Source organism: Cnephaeus nilssonii (assembly GCF_951640355.1).
Source record: "Cnephaeus nilssonii genome assembly, chromosome: 11".
NCBI lineage: Eukaryota > Metazoa > Chordata > Mammalia > Chiroptera > Vespertilionidae > Cnephaeus > Cnephaeus nilssonii.
Genome location: NC_137082.1, coordinates 92259087 through 92277548, shown reverse-complemented (window position 1 = coordinate 92277548; position 18462 = coordinate 92259087). Strand labels below are relative to the sequence as shown.

Genomic DNA, 18462 nt, shown 5'->3' with positions numbered 1-18462 from the left:
GTGTGTGTGAGTGAGTGTGTGTGTGTGTGAGTGTGTGTGTGTGTGTGTGTGTGAGTGTGAGAGATTCCCAGAGAGGCATTTCTCGGCCCTTCTGTAGGAGTGTGGTCTTAGGCGACTTCCCGCTGAAGTGCGCGGGTCACTGTCACGATGGCCGCGATGTGTTCTCAGCGGTTCAGCAGAAACACACCCAGAGCAGGAGGCCAGCAAATGCGGGGAGACGTTCGCGGCCGCTGGGCCGAGGCGAAGGGCAGCGGTGGGTCCGGGCTGTTATTTCAGCTTCCCTGGCGGCTTGAATATGTTCCCGTGGAAGTCTGGGCCAGAGCGGTGAACACGGAAACCAAGGCAGATTCAGGAAATACTGTGCCTGCACCGTGACCCTGAAAACGAGCAGCTCCGCGGTGAGGGGGCAAGTCGAGGCAAACCCTACCTACCACCCCTCTCGCACAGGCCGCGGGGAGCTGGGAGACAAAGGCGATCTTGTGTGGAAGATGAGCTCACTCATCAGCCTCGTGCAGGCCGAGAGGCGGCGGGAAAGGTCTGACTGTTTCAGGTTCTTTCCGCCACCCCATCCGGTCGCTCTGATTAACCCTGGAGTCCCTTCCCGACGCGCCTACGCAGAGCAGGAGCCCCGTCTACACCCCATGGCGCTGGGATGCGGGGTGTGGCCAGGCACGGAGCACCCTTGAAACACAAGCCATACTTAGTTTGTTTTTCTGGCCAACACTGCTTTACAAAGTACAGAACTGAAGAATCTGTTTTTTAAAAATATTTTAATGTTTAAAGTCAGGCAATTTGTCAAATAATAAAGGTAACTTAAAAGAAATTCATTACAAATTCATCTAGACTCTAGATTCCTAGAGAGTAACACACACACACACACACACACACACACACAGACGTGTCGCTGGCAGTGTGTGGGTTGCAAAGGTGTCATTTGGGAGGTTAGTAAACTTGTGAGAGACCCTTTCACGGATCCAGGAAAACGTGACACGAGCAGCACTCAACCTCTTTGTCAATCTGGGGTGCCTCCCTGAACCCCGACGAGTCCTAGGGGGCCTGGGCGTGGCCGTGGGCCAGGCCGGGCTCAGCATCCGGGCTCCTTCACCGATTGGCTGCTCAGCTCGTTCCAGGTCCTATCTGTGTCCTCGCGCGTGTCCCCACCGGGTGTCCGCGGGTGGCCCCTGCCCCTGGCTGCCTGGGAGAAGCAGGCTTTGAATTCAGTGCTTTTCCTGCTGTGTTTTGCTTCCCACGGGATGGGTTTCTGTTCTGATCGTAACTGCGCTTATTCTGCGTGCTTTGGGTTTCATCGGCTCCTTTTCTGGTTTCCGGAGGTGGGAGCTGGGGTTCCTGGTGGGAAACGGCCGTCTTCTCTCGGGGAGGGGTGTAGTGCTCGTGTAGCAGACTCCCCCATGCAGCTCACACACTCCCCAGTTGGCCCTTCGATTTCTCCTGTGACCCAGGAGTTTAAAAAAAGGTCTGATTTCGTTTTCAAATCTTTGGGGACGTTGCAGAGACCTTTCCGTTACTCACTTCGCATTTAATACCTTTGCGGTTAGAAAACAGCCTTTGTATGACTTAGCTCATTTCTTTTTCTTTTTTAAAAATATATTTTATTGATTTTTTACAGAGAGGAAGGGAGAGGGAGAGAGAGTCAGAAACATCGTTCAGCTGCCTCTTGCACACTCCCCACTGGGGATGTGCCCGCAACCAAGGTACATGCCCTTCACTGGAATCAAACCTGGGACCCTTCAGTCCGCAGGCCGACGCTCTATCCACTGAGCCACACCGGTCAGGGCTAGCTCGTTTCTTTATGTTGTTAGGGTCGTTCAAGTCACCTGTTTCCTCACTGATCTCTACTCTCTGGATTAATTATGGAGAGAGCTGTGTTGAAATCTCTGGCAATCGTTGTCATCTGCCTGTATCTCCCGACAATTTCATCCAGTTTTAGTTCCCATAGTCTCATGCTCTGTTGTTGTGTGAGATGATGTTCTCTCGTCCTCTTTATGATTATGAAATGCCTTTTTATCAGTGCTCCATTTTAGAACATTCGGCTTCAAGTAAGAGGTATAACAGAGTTATTTTCGTGAATATGTAACCCACGAAACAGAATTCCAAAACTTTAGGTGGTTGTAGATATTAGAGACCAAATATTTGAGAATATGACTTCATAGGAAAACGGTAATTTAAATAATGAAGCAATGCTTCAAATAAAGAACAGCACGTGAGAAATGTCAACGCGGGCGCCCTGAGCAGCCCTCCCGCCGTTCCCTTTACCCGTCCCGTTGCCGTTCCTGCTGCCTCAGGGGAAGACGAGCCTCACCCCCCGCTGCTCAGGCTGCAGACCTCCGGGCGCCCCCAGTTCTCCGCCCGGACTCAGGCAGCGGTCCCCTCGGGCCCGGCTCCTTTCCCAGCGACGGTGCCGCTTCCGAGACGAGGATTTGGTGTTCCGCTTCCAGATCGGCGTGGAGTCAGTGCCGGGCTGGACGGGCTGCGCAGAGGAGCCTCCTCCGGGCCTGTGGCAGCAGGTGGCTCAGCATCGGCCTGCCCGCCCGCCTCCTGACACGCGTGCTCTGGCACGGGTCCACCCTGAGCGAGGGGAGGGAGGGAGGGCCGAGCGGGAGTCGGGGGAACCGTCGGGCGCGCTCTGGGGGCCTCACGGGGCCAGGCACACGCACAGGCGCCCCTCGTGCCTCGCGGTGACGGTGACGGCGGGGCTATGGGTTCAAACCTTCAATTCACTGACATTTCCGAGAAACTCACAAACGCAGAGACGGGATCCCCCGCACCTGGCGTCGATTCCTGCGGGCGGATGCTGCTGTGATGACTTCTTCTTCTTTTTTTTTTAAAGAAGGAACATCTTTTTGATATTTTGTCATTTTTAAAAAAATATATTTTATTGATTTTTTACAGAGAGGAAGGGAGAGGGACAGAGAGCTAGAAACATCGATGAGAGAGAAACATCAGCCAGCTGCCTCCTGCACACCTCCCACTGGGGATGTGCCCGCAACCAAGGTACATGCCCTTGACCGGACTCGAACCTGGGACCTTTCAGTCCGCAGGCCGACGCTCTATCCACTGAGCCAAACCGGTTTCGGCTGTGATGACTTCTTGTCTGCGGAGTTTTTGTTCGTTCACGCCTCTGACAGCTTTGTGCGAGGAGGCGGCGGTTCTGTGGCTGGCGGGCTCTCTCCCCAGGACGGCGGCTCGCTCCTCACTAGGAAAGCACACGGCTTGACGGTTAAGTTCCAGGTAAGTACGGCGCCATCCCCGCTCGCTCCATCTGTCAGTCAGTCTGGTCTTCGGAAGAGGAGAAGCCAACCTGTTTACTAGACACCACTGAGGTCATCACAGGGCCTGTCACACAGGGCTCCCAGAATATTCTCATCTGCTCTTCTTAGCCAGCGGTTCCCAATGTGGGGCACACGCCCCCCAGGAGGGCAGCTTGACTTTTAAGGGGGGCGATTCGAGAATGAGTTATTAACAGTGAATTTTTTTGCATTTCTTATGGTTCTAGGGGCCTCATATGCAGCATATAAATATAGATTGTGACATATTTATGCATTTCAGTTCTCTATGATACGTTTTGAGACTTTGCTATTTTTTCATATCCCTTCATATTATTATTTTTTAACAATTTCTAGTGACGTCTTCCTCAGGACTTCCACTGTCCTTTCGTTCTTTTATTTTTCTCTTTCGTGGATGCCGTGTTCTTGGGAAGCTTGTTCAGACCAAGTTCATGGCCTTTTAGGCTTCCTCCGCGTGAATAGGAGCTCACTTTTTTAATAATAAGAATTTATGTCACGGGGGCGGGCAGGGGGTATCAGGATGTTAGAGATGCTTAGGGGGCGTGGCCAGGAAAAGGTTGGGGGCCACTAGTCTAGACTGAGGGGCTCGCTATTACGCCTTTTCCACACCTGCCTGACCGCAGCCGCCTGTGGTGGGCTTCGTTAGAATGCAGTTCCCGGGTCTTCCCGGAGAGACTGGGGTTCGGGGCATCCCTGGGGAGGCGGTGGGGGGTGCTGATGGGCAAGAATCTGTAACTGAGACAAGTGCCTTTGGTATGTCTTCCCAACAGGCCAGCTTAGGGAACCCTGATCCAACCGGTGTGAACGCTTACCGAGAGGAGCTGCTTACCAGTGACAAGGTCAGGACAACATCCTTCTCGTGGCTTCAGGGGGTCCCAATGTCATTAGTAATCCCAGCTTCAGAATGGTAAGCTACCGTAGTGACATTTTCATCTAGTGTCTTTTTTTTTTATTATTAAATATATTTTATTGATCTTTCACACAGAGGAAGAGAGAGGGATAGAGAGTTAGAAACATCGATGAGAGAGAAACATCGATCAGCTGCCTCTTGCACACCCCCCACTGGGGATGTGCTCGCAACCAAGGTACATGCCCTTGACCGGAATCGAACCTGGGACCTTTCAGTCCGCAGGCCGACGCTCTATCCACTGAGCCAAACCGGTTTCGGCTCGTCTAGTGTCTTGTAATGAAGTGCACCACAGTTGCTAATGGCAGAGCAAAATCACTTTTGCATGGCCTAGGGCAGCGATGGGCAACCTTTTGAGCATGGTGTGTCAAACTTCGCCAAAAAACTGAGCATAACTTGGGTAGTGTGTCACTTTGAGGAAAAAACATTATTTCGCGGTATTTATAGTTTAAATAACATAAATGTATAATTGTTATATATAATTGTATTTAATAAACCAAAAACTAAATATTTAGTGCTGACACGTGTGTCAGAGGTTCGCCATCACTGGCCTAGGTAATCAGATGGAATTGAGCGCAGGCTCCCACCCGCTCCGGTCTGTGACCATTGGTTATGCTCATATGCATGCGGACAAGTCCTTTGGTTGATCTCTTACCCCGCCCCCTGCCCCCCGCACCTCCAGCGTGAGGGTAGCTTTTCATCACTATTGTCAGGCATATGCCAGGATTTTACTCTTTACAGTCAAATGGCATTAGGCCTAAAAGTTTGCCTCAAATTTTCATTTATAAAATTTATGTCCTCTAACAATTTAATTTAATTCTTGTGCCATCACATATGATTCCACCCAGATGGGATTCTTCTAGAATGTCTAAGACGGTTTTATTATTTCACAACTTTCAGAGTTACAGACTCTGCCGATGTCTTCCTTGGCCTGGGCGTCTGAAAAGATGAACCGGTTCCGACATCGGCATGTCTAGAGGTTTCTCGGAACCAGGATTTCCAGCTTTTCTAGAAAAACAAGAGGGTACGTGGCAGGAGCTGCTCCCTGTGGGAGAGCCTGTGGCGTTGAGGGGGGCTGCCCTTGAACGGGGCACACCCGCTCCTGCTCGCCTCGCCCCTCATTGACGTGACTCACCGGGCCCTCGTGGGCACCTGAGCTGGTCACCCTACACCCCAGGTGATGTCTTACTTTCTCATGCGTCTTCAGGCTGTCAGCTCTGAGCCAGGCCGGTCATGATGGATGGCGTGGAGAAACAGCCAGCTCACTGCCACCCCGCCAGGCTGCTCCCCGCCCGCCAGGTCTGCGTGGCCTCAGAACACGCACGGGCCCGCCCTCCGTGACTCTCCAGCTCCTGCATGGAGTCGCCCCCAGCCTGGCACTCAAGATCCCCCCGCTCCATCCAATTCCACCTTCCCTTTCTAGAATGTTCCACTCTTCCCTGTGATCCAGCTGCACCCCACACCATGCTCTGCCCCTGCCCTGTACTTCCCCGGCCGAGCCTCTGCCCTCCTCTGTACCCCTCCTTGTGAAAGCCGCCCCCCCCTCCAGAGCCTCATCCCCCAGGATGCTTTGCTAATGTCCCCAACTCGATGTGGTCCCCTGCCACATGGCATTGCCACGTCCTTGATTTGTAAGAAATGGCACCTACACTAGCGCCTTGCATGTGGTTAGCTATGCGCATCCCCGACTCTGCACCCTGATGGGCAGGTCCCTAAGCACGCCAGCACCCCACGTGGAAACCATGTCCCGGGTACCGTAGTTCCAACAAAACTGAGTGCCCAGCACACTGTAAAGAAGGCTCGAAATATTTAGACACAAGAATACATTTCCATTCTAAGGAGAAATGCTTTTATCTAGCAGTCTACCTTCCTCCTCATCCTGTCACACAAAAACTCACTTCTTCTCCCTTTGTCTGGGGCCCTCTTTATAAAGCTGAACTGACCCGTAGCTTCATCATGTCATTCGCTTGATGTCTGGAGTTTTAGTTTCTTGAACTGAGAAACGTGGCTAACATGGCCTTCAGGAAAAACCCTAAGGGTTCGGAGAGTTAATGCGGGGCCCAGGAGAACGCAGTACCGTGCTGGGCACGGTGCCCGGCACGGAGCAAACATCACCAGTGAGCGCGTGGCTGTCACTATTACTGCGCAGAGGCTGTGGAATATTTAGGAACCGGCTTAGAAACACTTCTTAGGAAAGAGTGGGCCCGAGAGGGTAGTTCGCGTGCCCCTGCCTGGAGGATGGCATTGCTCAGGGGGCGGGAGGGGAAGGTCCCTCCCAGTACCAGTGGTGCGGCAATAGGAGCTTTACAAAGGGATACTCGGCCCAGCCGGTCTGGCTCAGTGGACAGAGCGTTGGCCTGCGGACTGGAGGGTCCCGGGTTCAATTCCAGTCGAGGGCACATGCCAGGGTTGCGGGCTCTATCCCCAGTAGGGGGCATGCAGGAGGCAGCTTGTCATAGTAATATATGTGTAGAAATGTTTAAAAATGCCTAAAAAAATTAAGAAAGTTTTAAAATGTTTAACTTTCCTTGAAACTTAAAGTGTGATATTAAGAACACATTCCCCACTGCCCTGAAGCGTGTGTACTGCATAGATGAGGATTTGAACTTCAGTAAATAACTCAGAGTGACTTGTCAAAATAATCACTTGGGTGAGTGATGTACTCTCTCTAGATAACCACAGGTAGCCCCTTGCCCTGTTTAAGATAAATGTGTGTGCATTGACGTAATTCATTGATAGCCACCTGGCTGCTGCAAATGGGGTGCAGGCTTTAAAAAATGGGGTCCAGCCCAGCCAACGTGCTCGCCTGTTAAGACCGCCACAAAGGCACGTCCTTTTGGCAGTCCGGCAAGCGACGCCGCTCCACGCTCCTCTCCCTGCCAGATGACAGGAGAACGGCTAGCAACCCCCGATTAAGACCTGACTGAGCTCTCGGGTGAGGAATGCCGGCCCCCCACATCCGGACCAGCCCAGCCCAGCTGCCGGACCCCAGAGGACAGCACCACCGGGATCCCCAATAAGCCTGTACCGGCAGCACCAGGAATTGTGTGAGTAATAAAGTGCTGTGTGATTTGCAACTGCATATGATTTATGTGGAGTAATTCCTCTGGCAGTTAATTGAATTATTGTGCGTGCACTTAAAATTTAAATTAAAGCTTCTGGTCCCTCTGGTCCTAAGCCTGCCCCTTGGTCCTGCTTGCATACAGTAGCCTCTTCGCTAGCAACTACTTGAATGTCCCACACCTACACGGTTACAGTTTATCTCAAGGGACGCCTTGGATAACACCCCAGATCTTTTCCCGGGATCTACTTGGGACACAGTTGATCAATGATTCTCTCTCATCATTGATGTTTCCGTCTCCCTCTCCCTCTCCCTTCCTCTCTGAAATCAATAAAAATAGATATATTTTCAAAAAGGGATACTTGTGTAGCCACCAAGGTAAATGATTGATTCTGGAAGAGATTGCCAATGAATGTTAAAATCTCCAGTGGAAAGAAATCCAGAGCGAGAAGGCTGTGCAGTGGCTGGTGGCTGGTAAGTGGGCACCGAACGTAGAGAACAAAGCGGATGCCGTGGCTTGGCTCTGAGCTCGGCGGAGTGATGGTTGGGACAGTACGAATGCGCATCGGGCGCGCCGGGTGCGTTAGCCGATGACGAGAACCAGCCGGGCCCAGGGGAGGAGTCTCGATGGGCTGACTTAGGAAACCTCTGCCCAATGGGAGGGATGTCCAATGGGAGGGATGTCCAATAGGAGGGGTGCCCAATGGGAGGGATGTCCAATGGGAGGGGTGCCCAATGGCAGGGATGCTCAATGGGAGGGGTGCCCAATGGGAGGGGTGCCCATTGGGAGGGGTGCCCATTGGGAGGGATGCCCAATGGGAGGGGTGCCCAATGGGAGGGATGTCCAATGGGAGGGATGTCCAGTGGGAGGGGTGCCCAATGGGAAGGATGTCCAATGGGAGGGGTGCCCAATGGGAGGGATTCCCAATGGGAGGGGTGCCCAATGGGAGGGGTGCCCAATGGGAGGGATGCCCAATGGGAGGGGTGCCCAATGGGAGGGGTGCCCAATGGGAGGGATGCCCAATGGGAGGGGTGCCCAATGGGAGGGGTGCCCAATGGGAGGGGTGCCTGGTGAGTCAGGGAGCACCTCTTCCCCCTCTCGGGGCAGCGGATGGCGCAGTGGCCGTGGGAGCAGCCCCAGCTCCTCCATCGAGACGGCGCGGTCTTCGTCTCAGACGCAGGGAAGTTCGCCGAGGCGGAAGCTGGCGGCAGGCGTCCGAGGGAACGAGTGTTTGGGGGTGAGAATAGCCATTCACAGCTTCCTGTTCACTTCAGAGGCAGAGACATTTTCACGACTCCTGTCCTCAGGCTCAGACTTTTTCATTTAAAAAAGGAAGTTCAGGATGGAAAGAGCCCGTCACCACAGGAGCGTGTCTGCGGCAGAAACAGTGTCACCTACCTGTCCATCTCCCATCGTGCCAAGTCTACCTGTCCATCTCCCATCGTGCCAAGTCTACCTGTCCATCTCCCATCGTGCCAAGTCTACCTGTCCATCTCCCGACATGCCAAGTCTACCTGTCAGTCAGCATCATGCCAAGTCTACCTGTCCATCTCCCATCGTGCCACATCTACCTGTCCATCTCCCATCGTGCCAAGTCTACCTGTCCATCTCCCGTTGTGCCACATCTACCTGTCCATCTCCCATCGTGCCAAGTCTACCTGTCCATCTCCCGTTGTGCCAAGTCTACCTGTCCATCTCCCACTGTGCCAAGTCTACCTGTCAATCAGCATCATGCCAAGTCTACCTGTCCATCTCCCGTCGTGCCACATCTACCTGTCCATCTCCCGTTGTGCCAAGTCTACCTGTCCATTTCCCATCGTGCCAAGTCTACCTGTCCATCTCCCGTTGTGCCAAGTCTACCTGTCAATCAGCATTATGCCAAGTCTACCTGTCCATCTCCCGTCATGCCAAGTCTACCTGTCCATCTCCCATCGTGCCACGTCTGTCAATCAGCATCGTGCCAAGTCTACCTGTCCATCTCCCATCATGCCACGTCTACCTGTCAATCAGCATCATGCCAAATCTACCTGTCCATCTCCCGTTGTGCCAAGTCTACCTGTCCATCTCCCATCGTGCCAAGTCTACTTTGTGTCTGGAACGAGGAGGCGGTGGTGGCAGGGCTGCCGGAGGAGCCTGGAATCGCTAACACGTTGGGAAGCCAAGGGCTTTGTCCCAAAGTGGTCCTGAGACCCCGTTTCCTACTCTCTGGCTAATGAGAAGATCAGCTGGCCCCAAGATTTCCCTACTCTTCCCAGAGCCACCGAACCCAGCTTTTGGGTCTTCAGGACAGGGCTGCCAATAGGTTCCAGGTGGCTAAGAAGTCCCTGTTACTCCCCCAGCAGGAGGGTGTCCTTCCGTCCCCTGGGCCCTGGGCCCTAACCTGGGCTGGCTCCGGTCTGCTGCACCAGCAGCCGCTGCAGAAGTGCCTGGGGCAGGTCCAGGCCCACCCTCAGGAGACCTTGGCCGCTGGCCTCTGCTGCCTCCCTCCTGGAGGCCCTGAGTGCGGGACACTCCCCCCTGGAACCCGGCTCCCATGCTGGGAGGGGCCCAGGCCAATATCCACTGGCAGCCCCGTGGGGCGCCACCGTGACATCCCGGCCTAGTCACCCCCTGGATGACGCCGGTGAAGGCCGGTCCACACGAGAGAACCGCGGAGTCACAGGATGAGCTGCTGCCAGAACCTCTGGGTTGGGGTGGTCTGCTCTGCGGCAGCCGGGAACGGACATTGGGAGAGAGCTCGGAAGAAGGGCGGTCCCTCCTGCTGCCCAACGGGGACTAACAACGCGGGGCCACCTCTGGCAGGGCCGCGCTGTGTAGACAGGGGACCGCGTCCTCCCCCGTCAGGGGGTTTGGGCCTCCGGCCTGTCTTTTTAGGCCTCTTTTTAAAAACATATACATTTTTATTGATTTCAGAGAGGAAGGGAGAGAGAGAGAGAGATAGACACATCCATGATGAGAGAGAATCATGGATCGGCTGCCTCCTGCGCACCCCCCACTTGGTTGTGGGGATCGAGTCCACAACCCAGGCAGGTGCCCTGACCGGGAATCGAACCCTGACCTCCTGGTTCATAGGTCGACACTCAACCACTGAGCCACGCTGGCCGGGCTAGGCCTCATTTTGATGCTCAACACAGAACATTTAGAAAAGGAAAATATCACTTTAATATGGCTTCACCCCAGCAGGTGTGTGTCACACAGGCCTTCTTTTTTAAACAGAGTTTATTGTATTTAATACATTATAAAATTTGAAAAACCGTAGGAAAGCAGCAGACTCAAACCGGTGCGCCTCTAACAAGTACTAATTCTGGCCCCTTTGCGAAACGGATCAGCTGAGAAACCGAGGAACGCCCGCATCTGCGAGCGGCAAGCAGGGCGACTTCTGCATCGACGGCACGCGACGTCCCGGGCCGACACCTCCGAGCCAGCGCCGCGCGCCTCCCTCAAGTCCCGCCCGGCCGCCCCCGAGGCCCCCCAGCTGCCAGGAACGGAGGCAAGGTGTGTTGTGTTGAAAAAAAAGAAAACAGAGGAAGAAGGACAGAGAGAGGAGGAGCAGGCGGGTGGCTGTGGGCGGGCGGCCATGGCTTGTTCCCCGTCAGACCCGGGGGCCCAGGACCCCGCGGCCATCGCAGCACCAACCGCAGCTCCCCCCCCCCCCTTTTTTTTTTTTTTTTGCATTTCCTACCTTTTGACATATATATATATTTATATATTTTTTACACCTTGAGGATATCACCTATTCCAATGGTTCCCATGTGAATACAGGCGTGGTCTCTACCGGATATAAACGTGTCTTTTCTTCCCCGTCCGGGCCCGGACGTGGTGGGCCGTCCCAGCCGCACGCAGAGCGCCCTCTCCCGCGGGTGCGGCCCGGTGGGCGTGTGGGTCTGTTTGCTTCCTTTCCGCACAGGAAACGGGTCCCTCAGTCCAGGGGCTCCTGCTTTATCCGGATGACGGAGGGCCCGCGGGGCGGCCGCCGCAGCTCGCGCCGCAGCACGTACTCGCTGAACTGGGACGAGTCCACGCCGCCGCCGCAGGAGCCCACCACCTCGAAGCCCCGCTGCTGCAGCCGCGCCAGGACCTGCGGGCGGGGGGGGGGGGGGGGACGGCGTCAGCGGGCAGGTCCTCGGCCTCCAGGGACTGCCCCCCCCCACCTGCCCCCGGTGCGAGCCATGTGCGGCCTGGCCACGCTCCGAGCTCGGGCCGGGAGCTGCTGGTTATCCCGGGCCTCCTCTCCCTGCCTGACCACGGTGCTGGTTACTACTGGAGCCCCGACCCCCGACTCCATCCCGTGACGTCAGCTCCACGGGAAGGAGCTGCTGTCTGCCTTCGCTTCTCCGTCTCCAGGCGCCCCTGGCACAGGGCCGATCCGGGAAACGCCCGTGGGATGGCGCAGTGAGCGCTGTGGAGGGGGAATGGGGCACCCACCCACCAGGACGGGTCACCGACCCAGCACCCGGCTCCCCGCTCCTGGGGGGGGGGGGGCCCACGTGAAGGCCGGGGAGGTGCCGGCACTACGGTGGCGTCGGCGCCCCCCGGGGACCACACGGTACCTGCACGGAGTTGAGGTGGCAGTAGCCGTTCAGCGGGAACCGGATGACGTGCGTGGAGTCGTGGTTCCAGCCCGCGTTGACGGAGTTGCACATCACGTCGCCGATCTCGGGGAACACCTCCTCGATCAAGGACTTGTCCCCGCTGAGCGTGATCCTCTCTCCGAGGTCGGGGGCCACCCGCACCACTAGGCACTCGCAGGGCCTGCAAAAGCGGCCCGTTTCTCTGTCCTGCTTCCATCGTTCCATCTCCAGCAGCATGGGCTGCAGCTGAAAATACTTGGCCTCTTCGTAGAGCAACGTGTAGTCCTGGGGAAACAACACACGCATGTCACAGTGCGCTCACACATGTCACAGTGCGCACACGCATGTCACAGTGCACTCACACATGTCACAGTGCGCACACGCATGTCACAGTGCGCACACGCATGTCACAGTGCGCACACGCATGTCACAGTGCGCACACACATGTCACAGTGCACTCACACAGCAGGGACCGAAAGCGGCCCTCACAGGAGCTGAGCTTTCCACCTGCTGCTTCAATCATGGAATCGGGGGGGGGGGGGGGGGGGGAACGTGTCACCTCGCGCATCTGCGCAGGCGCGGTCTGCATTCGCGCGTCCGTCCGTCCGTCAGGGACTGGAGAGGAGCTGAGTGTTAGGGACCTGGCAGGCCCTCTTCTGAGCGCTTAGTATGAATGAAGTCCTACGGGCCCCCCAGCCCAGGGACTCGGGGGTCCTAGTGTTCCCATTTTACAGACGAGAAAACCGGATGCGAACAGTGGGATTCACTCAAGGCGTTTCTCTCTTTGTGGAGACACGCCTTTGAGAATTCGGTCCGACCGCTGGCGGGAACCCACTCTCACCCGCTGGAGACACACCACCGCTGCGGCTGCGGCTGCGGGAGGGAGACGGCTGAGCTCCCGGGCCGCCGGCCTCAGCGCTCTGCAGGGGAGCCGGGCAGGGCGGTGGGTGGGTGCTGATCTGTGAGGGGCGGGGAGGGGGAGGCTGCCGGGTGCCCTGGGCCAGGGCGGGTGCTGCCCTCACAGTGGGAGGGGCGGCATCTGTAGGCCGGGCTGCGGCTTCTTTCTCTCCTGCCCCAAACCACCTATTGAATGAGAACAGGAACCCAGCCAACAGGTGCACACACACCAGCCACGGGCGGGAGAGCCAGGCCGGGGGGCCGAGGCAGGAGCAGTGCTGTCAGCAGGTCAACACCGTGTCTGCCCGTGGCCAGGCCGCCAGCGCTGGGCGTGAGGCCAGCCAGCACCTGTGCAGGCACGTCGGCCAGCGCGCCGTGATCACGGCCACAGGCAGGTCTGCCCTGGCTCCCAGGCTGGGCTGGCGGGTGCCTGTGCCCACGGGGGGGCCTGGTGCTGTGAGCTGCCTGTGCCCGCAGGGAGGCACTGCCAGGGCCTCTGCCTTCCGCTCGGACGGAGCAGGGGCGAGGATGGCCGCTGCCCAGGAGAGCTGTGTGACTAGGCGCTCGGCTCTGTCTCCTGCCGGTCGAGCAGTGTCCAGAGGAAACACGTGGGAATGGGAGAAAGTGCGTGGCCTCCGGCGGGGTCATCGCTTTCTGTTGAGAAACCTGGGCCTGCGGGAGGTGCTCCCGCCACGCTCACCGCAGGCCCGGCGGCTTTCGCTCTTCTCCTCGCAACTCCGACGCGGGGCCGTGGCTCCCCCATCTCCCCCTCCATCTCCCCTGCTCAGCCTCCCGGCCCCTGGCTGACCATCTCCCCCTCCATCCTCCTGCCCAGCCTCCCGGCCCCTGGCTGACCATCTCCCCCTCCATCCTCCTGCTCAGCCTCCCGGCCCCGGGCTGACCATCTCCCCCTCCATCCTCCTGCTCGGCCTCCTGGCCCCTGGCTGACCATCTCCCCCTCCATCCTCCTGCTCGGCCTCCCGGCCCCTGGCTGACCATCTCCCCCTCCATCCTCTCCTGCTCGGCCTCCCGGCCCCTGGCTGACCATCTCCCCCTCCATCCTCTCCTGCTCGGCCTCCCGGCCCCTGGCTGACCATCTCCCCCTCCATCCTCTCCTGCTCGGCCTCCCGGCCCCTGGCTGACCATCTCCCCCTCCATCCTCTCCTGCTCGGCCTCCCGGCCCCTGGCTGACCATCTCCCCCCTCCATCCTCCTGCTCGGCCTCCCGGCCCCTGGCTGACCATCTCCCCCTCCATCCTCTCCTGCTCGGCCTCCCGGCCCCTGGCTGACCATCTCCCCCCTCCATCCTCCTGCTCAGCCTCCCGGCCCCTGGCTGACCATCTCCCCCTCCATCCTCCTGCTCAGCCTCCCGGCCCCTGGCTGACCATCTCCCCCCTCCATCCTCCTGCTCAGCCTCCCGGCCCCTGGCTGACCATCTCCCCCTCCATCCTCCTGCCCAGCCTCCCGGCCCCTGGCTGACCATCTCCCCCTCCATCCTCCTGCTCAGCCTCCCGGCCCCTGGCTGACCATCTCCCCCCTCCATCCTCCTGCTCGGCCTCCCGGCCCCTGGCTGACCATCTCCCCCTCCATCCTCTCCTGCTCGGCCTCCCGGCCCCTGGCTGACCATCTCCCCCTCCATCCTCCTGCCCAGCCTCCCGGCCCCTGGCTGACCATCTCCCCCTCCATCCTCCTGCCCAGCCTCCCGGCCCCTAGCTGACCACCTCCCCCCTCCATCCTCCTGCTCGGCCTCCCGGCCCCGGGCTGACCATCTCCCCCTCCATCCTCTCCTGCTCGGCCTCCCGGCCCCTGGCTGACCATCTCCCCCTCCATCCTCTCCTGCTCGGCCTCCCGGCCCCTGGCTGACCATCTCCCCCTCCATCCTCCTGCTCAGCCTCCCGGCCCCTGGCTGACCATCTCCCCCTCCATCCTCCTGCTCAGCCTCCCGGCCCCGGAGATGCTGTTCGGCTCGAGGACTTGAGAACTAAGCTGAGGTGCGGCCACGCTCAGACCAGGACGGGGCGGACGGAGGCCCCCGGCACAGCCTGAGGGTGGGAAGGGGGCCCCGCATTCCTCTGGTGCCCTGGGGCCCCCAAAGGTGGCCTGGCTGTCTCTGAAGGACACTGCTGGGAGACGGGGACCCCGAGACTTGACTTCTTATGGAGAGCAGGGCCGTCAAGGAGGCTGAGCGCCGCACGCACCGGGAAGTGAGGCCCGGGGGCTGCCTGCCCTCGTCCAGGACTTTCCCACACGTCTCAGCCGAGGAGGACGTGGCGTCCGTGAACGCGTGTGTCTTCCTCGCGCCCCGAGGACCCCCCATCTCAGAGGTGCTCAGGCCGCCTCCGGGCCCAGTCCTGACCTCGGGGGAACCCCTTCCAACCTCGCTGGGGGGCCCCCATTCGGCCTCGGAGGGGACGCTCCCAGGGACAGGCTCCGACCCGACCAGGCGCCACCGACCCGAGCCCTGCTGTCGTGCCGTTACAACGACCCGAGTGCCCCTGCGCCCGCGTGTTTGTTCCTCCCCCTCGGGGTGCAGGGGTCTTCGTCTTCGACACGTTAGCCCTTGACCCTTCGAAGACCACTGCTCCCTCTCGCCCTGTTCAGGCGGACAGGCCATCTTCCCCGCCCCTTCTGTGGGCCACGACGTGGAAGCTCCTCCACCTCTGGCATGCACTCGGCATCGCCAACACGCTGCCCACACGCAAACCCTGCTGCCGTGATCACCCTCCGAGGGGGGCCGGCGCGGGCCCTGTGCACCCCGCTCGGCCGGCACGCTCACCATGACGACGCAGCCCGGGGGGTCTCCCGTGGCCGCTGCAGTAACGGCCACCAGCTCATTACCTCACAGTCCTAGGAGCCCGGAGTCTAAAATGGGCCCCGGCCCGGCCCGTGTGGCTCAGTGGTTGAGGGTCGACCTAGGAACCAGGAGGTCTGGGTTCGATTCCCGGTCAGGGCTCATGCCCGGGGTGTGGGCTCGATCCCCAGTGTGGGGTGTGCAGGAGGCAGCCGATCAGTGGATTCTCTCTCATCATTGATGTTTCTCTCCCTTCTTCTCTGCATTCATTAAAAATATATTTAAAATAAAATAGTAAAATGGGTCATTAAGGCCGCGTCTCTCCTGGAAGCTGCCGGGGGGACCCGTTTCCTGGCGGGCTCCAGCTCCCGCCTGCACCGGCTGGTGGCCCCGCGCCCCTCCCGCCTCCGTGTCTGCGGTCACTGCTCTGCCCCTCCCGCCTCTCCCTCCCACAGCCCTCCGAGCCCACCGGGCCGACCGGGGTCATCCGGGCCGCCTCCCGTCTCAGCGCCCAGTCACACCTCATAGGCCCCCGCCGTGCCAGCGACACGGTCACAGCCGCCCGGAGGAGGACACGCCGGCCCGGAGGCCGCCTCTGCCGCCCACACGCACGGGCGGCCCCGACGCGTCGCACGGCGCTCACAGCGGCAGCCACACGTTCCCGGAGAGCCGCACGGAGCCGAGTCCTCCCCACCGGCGTCGGCAAAACCTCCGAGCCCCCACCCCTGGCCCGTGTTCTAGACACGGAGTTTGCATTCAGCTGCCTCGCCACCTCCTCTCTGTAAGCTGCCCCCGCGGGTCCCGAGCTGCTCCGAGCTGAGCACGCGGCCTCCCCTCTCCGGCGTCCGGCCGCCTCGCGTGTCTGTCCCGGAGCTGGGCCGGCCCTCCCTGTGGCTCTGTCCCCGGCGCCGAGGGGACAGGGCTGCGCGCAGGGCCCGGTCCAGGCGATGCTCGATGCTCGGAGGAGACGAAGGCTGGGTTCTGGCTGCTCGAGCGGTGACACCACCTGCCATCTCTGCGCATCCGGCCGTGACCGTGACCGCGGCCTCTGCGGGCAGCCCGGGAAGTGCGTGTGCGTGGGCGCGACTCCAGGGGGGCCGGAGGCGGGGGGCCGTCTCCACGTGGCCCCGAGGGTCCCCTGGCCTGTCAGGCTCCGCCTCCCGGGTGTAAGGCACAGGAAAGCTGCGTCCGCCCCGCACCCCGGGAGCCTGCGCCCGCCCCACACCCCGGGAGCCTGTGTCCGCCCCGCACCCCGGGAGCCTGCGTCCGCCCCGCACCCCGGGAGGCTGCGTCCGCCCCGCACCCCGGGAGGCTGTGTCTGGACGATGCCCCGAGCTCCCGGGTTTCTAGCAAACCCAGAGGCAACGAGGCGGCCGGACGTGGGCCACAAGCCCCCCTGCGCTGACGGAGCCTTCTCCACCCTCCTTTCCTCGGGGTCCCGGCCCCCCTGTGGGATAATCCACCTGCAGCCTGGCCTTGCCCGTGGGCGTCACAGGAAGAGAGACCGGCGGCTAAGGAGGGAGGGACACGCTGGACTCGCATGTGGCCTCGGCTCAGACCCCGTCCTGGCAAACCGCCTGCCTGGGAAGGACACTGCAGAGCCACCGAGGGAGACGTGGATGCGGTCAGGCCTCAGAGGGACACCGTGTTATTAAAACAGGAGGCCGAGCGGAGTGTCCCCCGTGAGCACAGAAAGCGCCGAGGGCGAAGCGCCGAGGGCTCCCTGGGCACCACCGAGAGCGGGGACAGGCCGCGAACCGTGCGACAACGTGCACAGGCCTCTGGCGCCGACGGGCCCTCAGCCGCAGGGGACGGCGCCTGGGCTCGGGATGGGCGCGGGGCTGCCTGCGCGGTGCTTCTGCGCCCAGGAAGGCGGACAGTCACCCAGGGCCACGCGAGGTGCCGGCGGCGTGGGGGACGCTCCCGAAGACGTTCAGGGTGAAGGTCAGAGAGCTCTGTGCTCCCATCAGAAAGGGAGCCCACGCTTGGACCCCCCACGTGCCGGGAACACAGCTGTGTGCGCGGTGCGTGTGCGAAGCACAACGCCGACCAGCGTGACTGGGTTGCAGGCTCGATCCCCAGTGAGGGTTGTGCAGGAGGCAGCCGATCCATGATTCTCTCTCACCATTGATGTTTCTCTCTCTCTCTCTCTCTTCCTCTCTGAAATCAATAAAAAAAAAATATATATTTTAATATCCTGAAGGAGAGGATGGATGAGAGGTCTCCTGAACTCCTTCTTAATTTGGGGTCTATTCTTCTAGACCTTTTTATGTCTTCATACACACACACACACACACACACACACACACACACTTTTTACATAAATAAGAGCATACTATACATATTTTGAACTTTACATTTTCTCTGCACGATCAAATTTCGGTGGTTTTTGTCTCCACACATCACCAGATATGGAGCGACTGCATCCTTTTAAGGGTTCTACGGTCCGGGGACCCTCTGACATTCTAACCTTTTAGCGGTGTCCAGCTTTTACTACTGCAAGTGACACCTCTGCACATGTATGTGAACATTTCCACATGATACATGAATAGACATGGAATTGGGTAAATTACTGCTGAACTGCCCACCAAAAAAGCGGTCATTTTCACGCCCACCCACACTGTAAATTTCCCAAAGACTGTACATTATCAATTAAAAACTTTTCTTTTTTTTGGCCAATATGATGGATAAAAAGAGGTATCTCATGTAAGCTTTATTTCTCTGGTACTAGGAAGATTGACTGTCGTTTCAAGGGTTTATTGGCAACTTCTACTTTTTTCTTTAGGAAACTTGCGCTATATCCTCAGGTGGCTGCGATGTTTCTCGCAGGTCTTTAGGAGCTCTTCTAAGGTAGATATTCATCTTCTGTTGCAGATACTTCTCGTCTGACCCTTGTCCTTTATTAGTACACTAGAGGCTCGATGCACGAA

General features: G+C 58.7%; 1 protein-coding gene across 3 annotated transcripts in view; it reads right to left on the bottom strand.

Moving 5' to 3' along the window:
• Positions 1-10501: 10501 nt before the first annotated feature.
• KCTD1 (potassium channel tetramerization domain containing 1) overlaps positions 10502-18462 on the bottom strand; it is a 136678-nt gene continuing 128717 nt past the window's right edge. For 2 of the 3 annotated variants that reach the window (XM_079784487.1, XM_079784488.1), the window contains exons 4-5: positions 11825-12130; positions 10502-11352 (exon numbers count right to left, since the gene is read on the bottom strand). In XM_079784487.1, coding sequence (XP_079640613.1) covers positions 11194-11352; positions 11825-12130 — 465 coding nt within the window. In that variant the 3' untranslated portion in view covers positions 10502-11193. The remainder of the gene's footprint in view (positions 11353-11824; positions 12131-18462) is intronic. The other variant, XM_079784486.1, reaches the window with a different exon arrangement.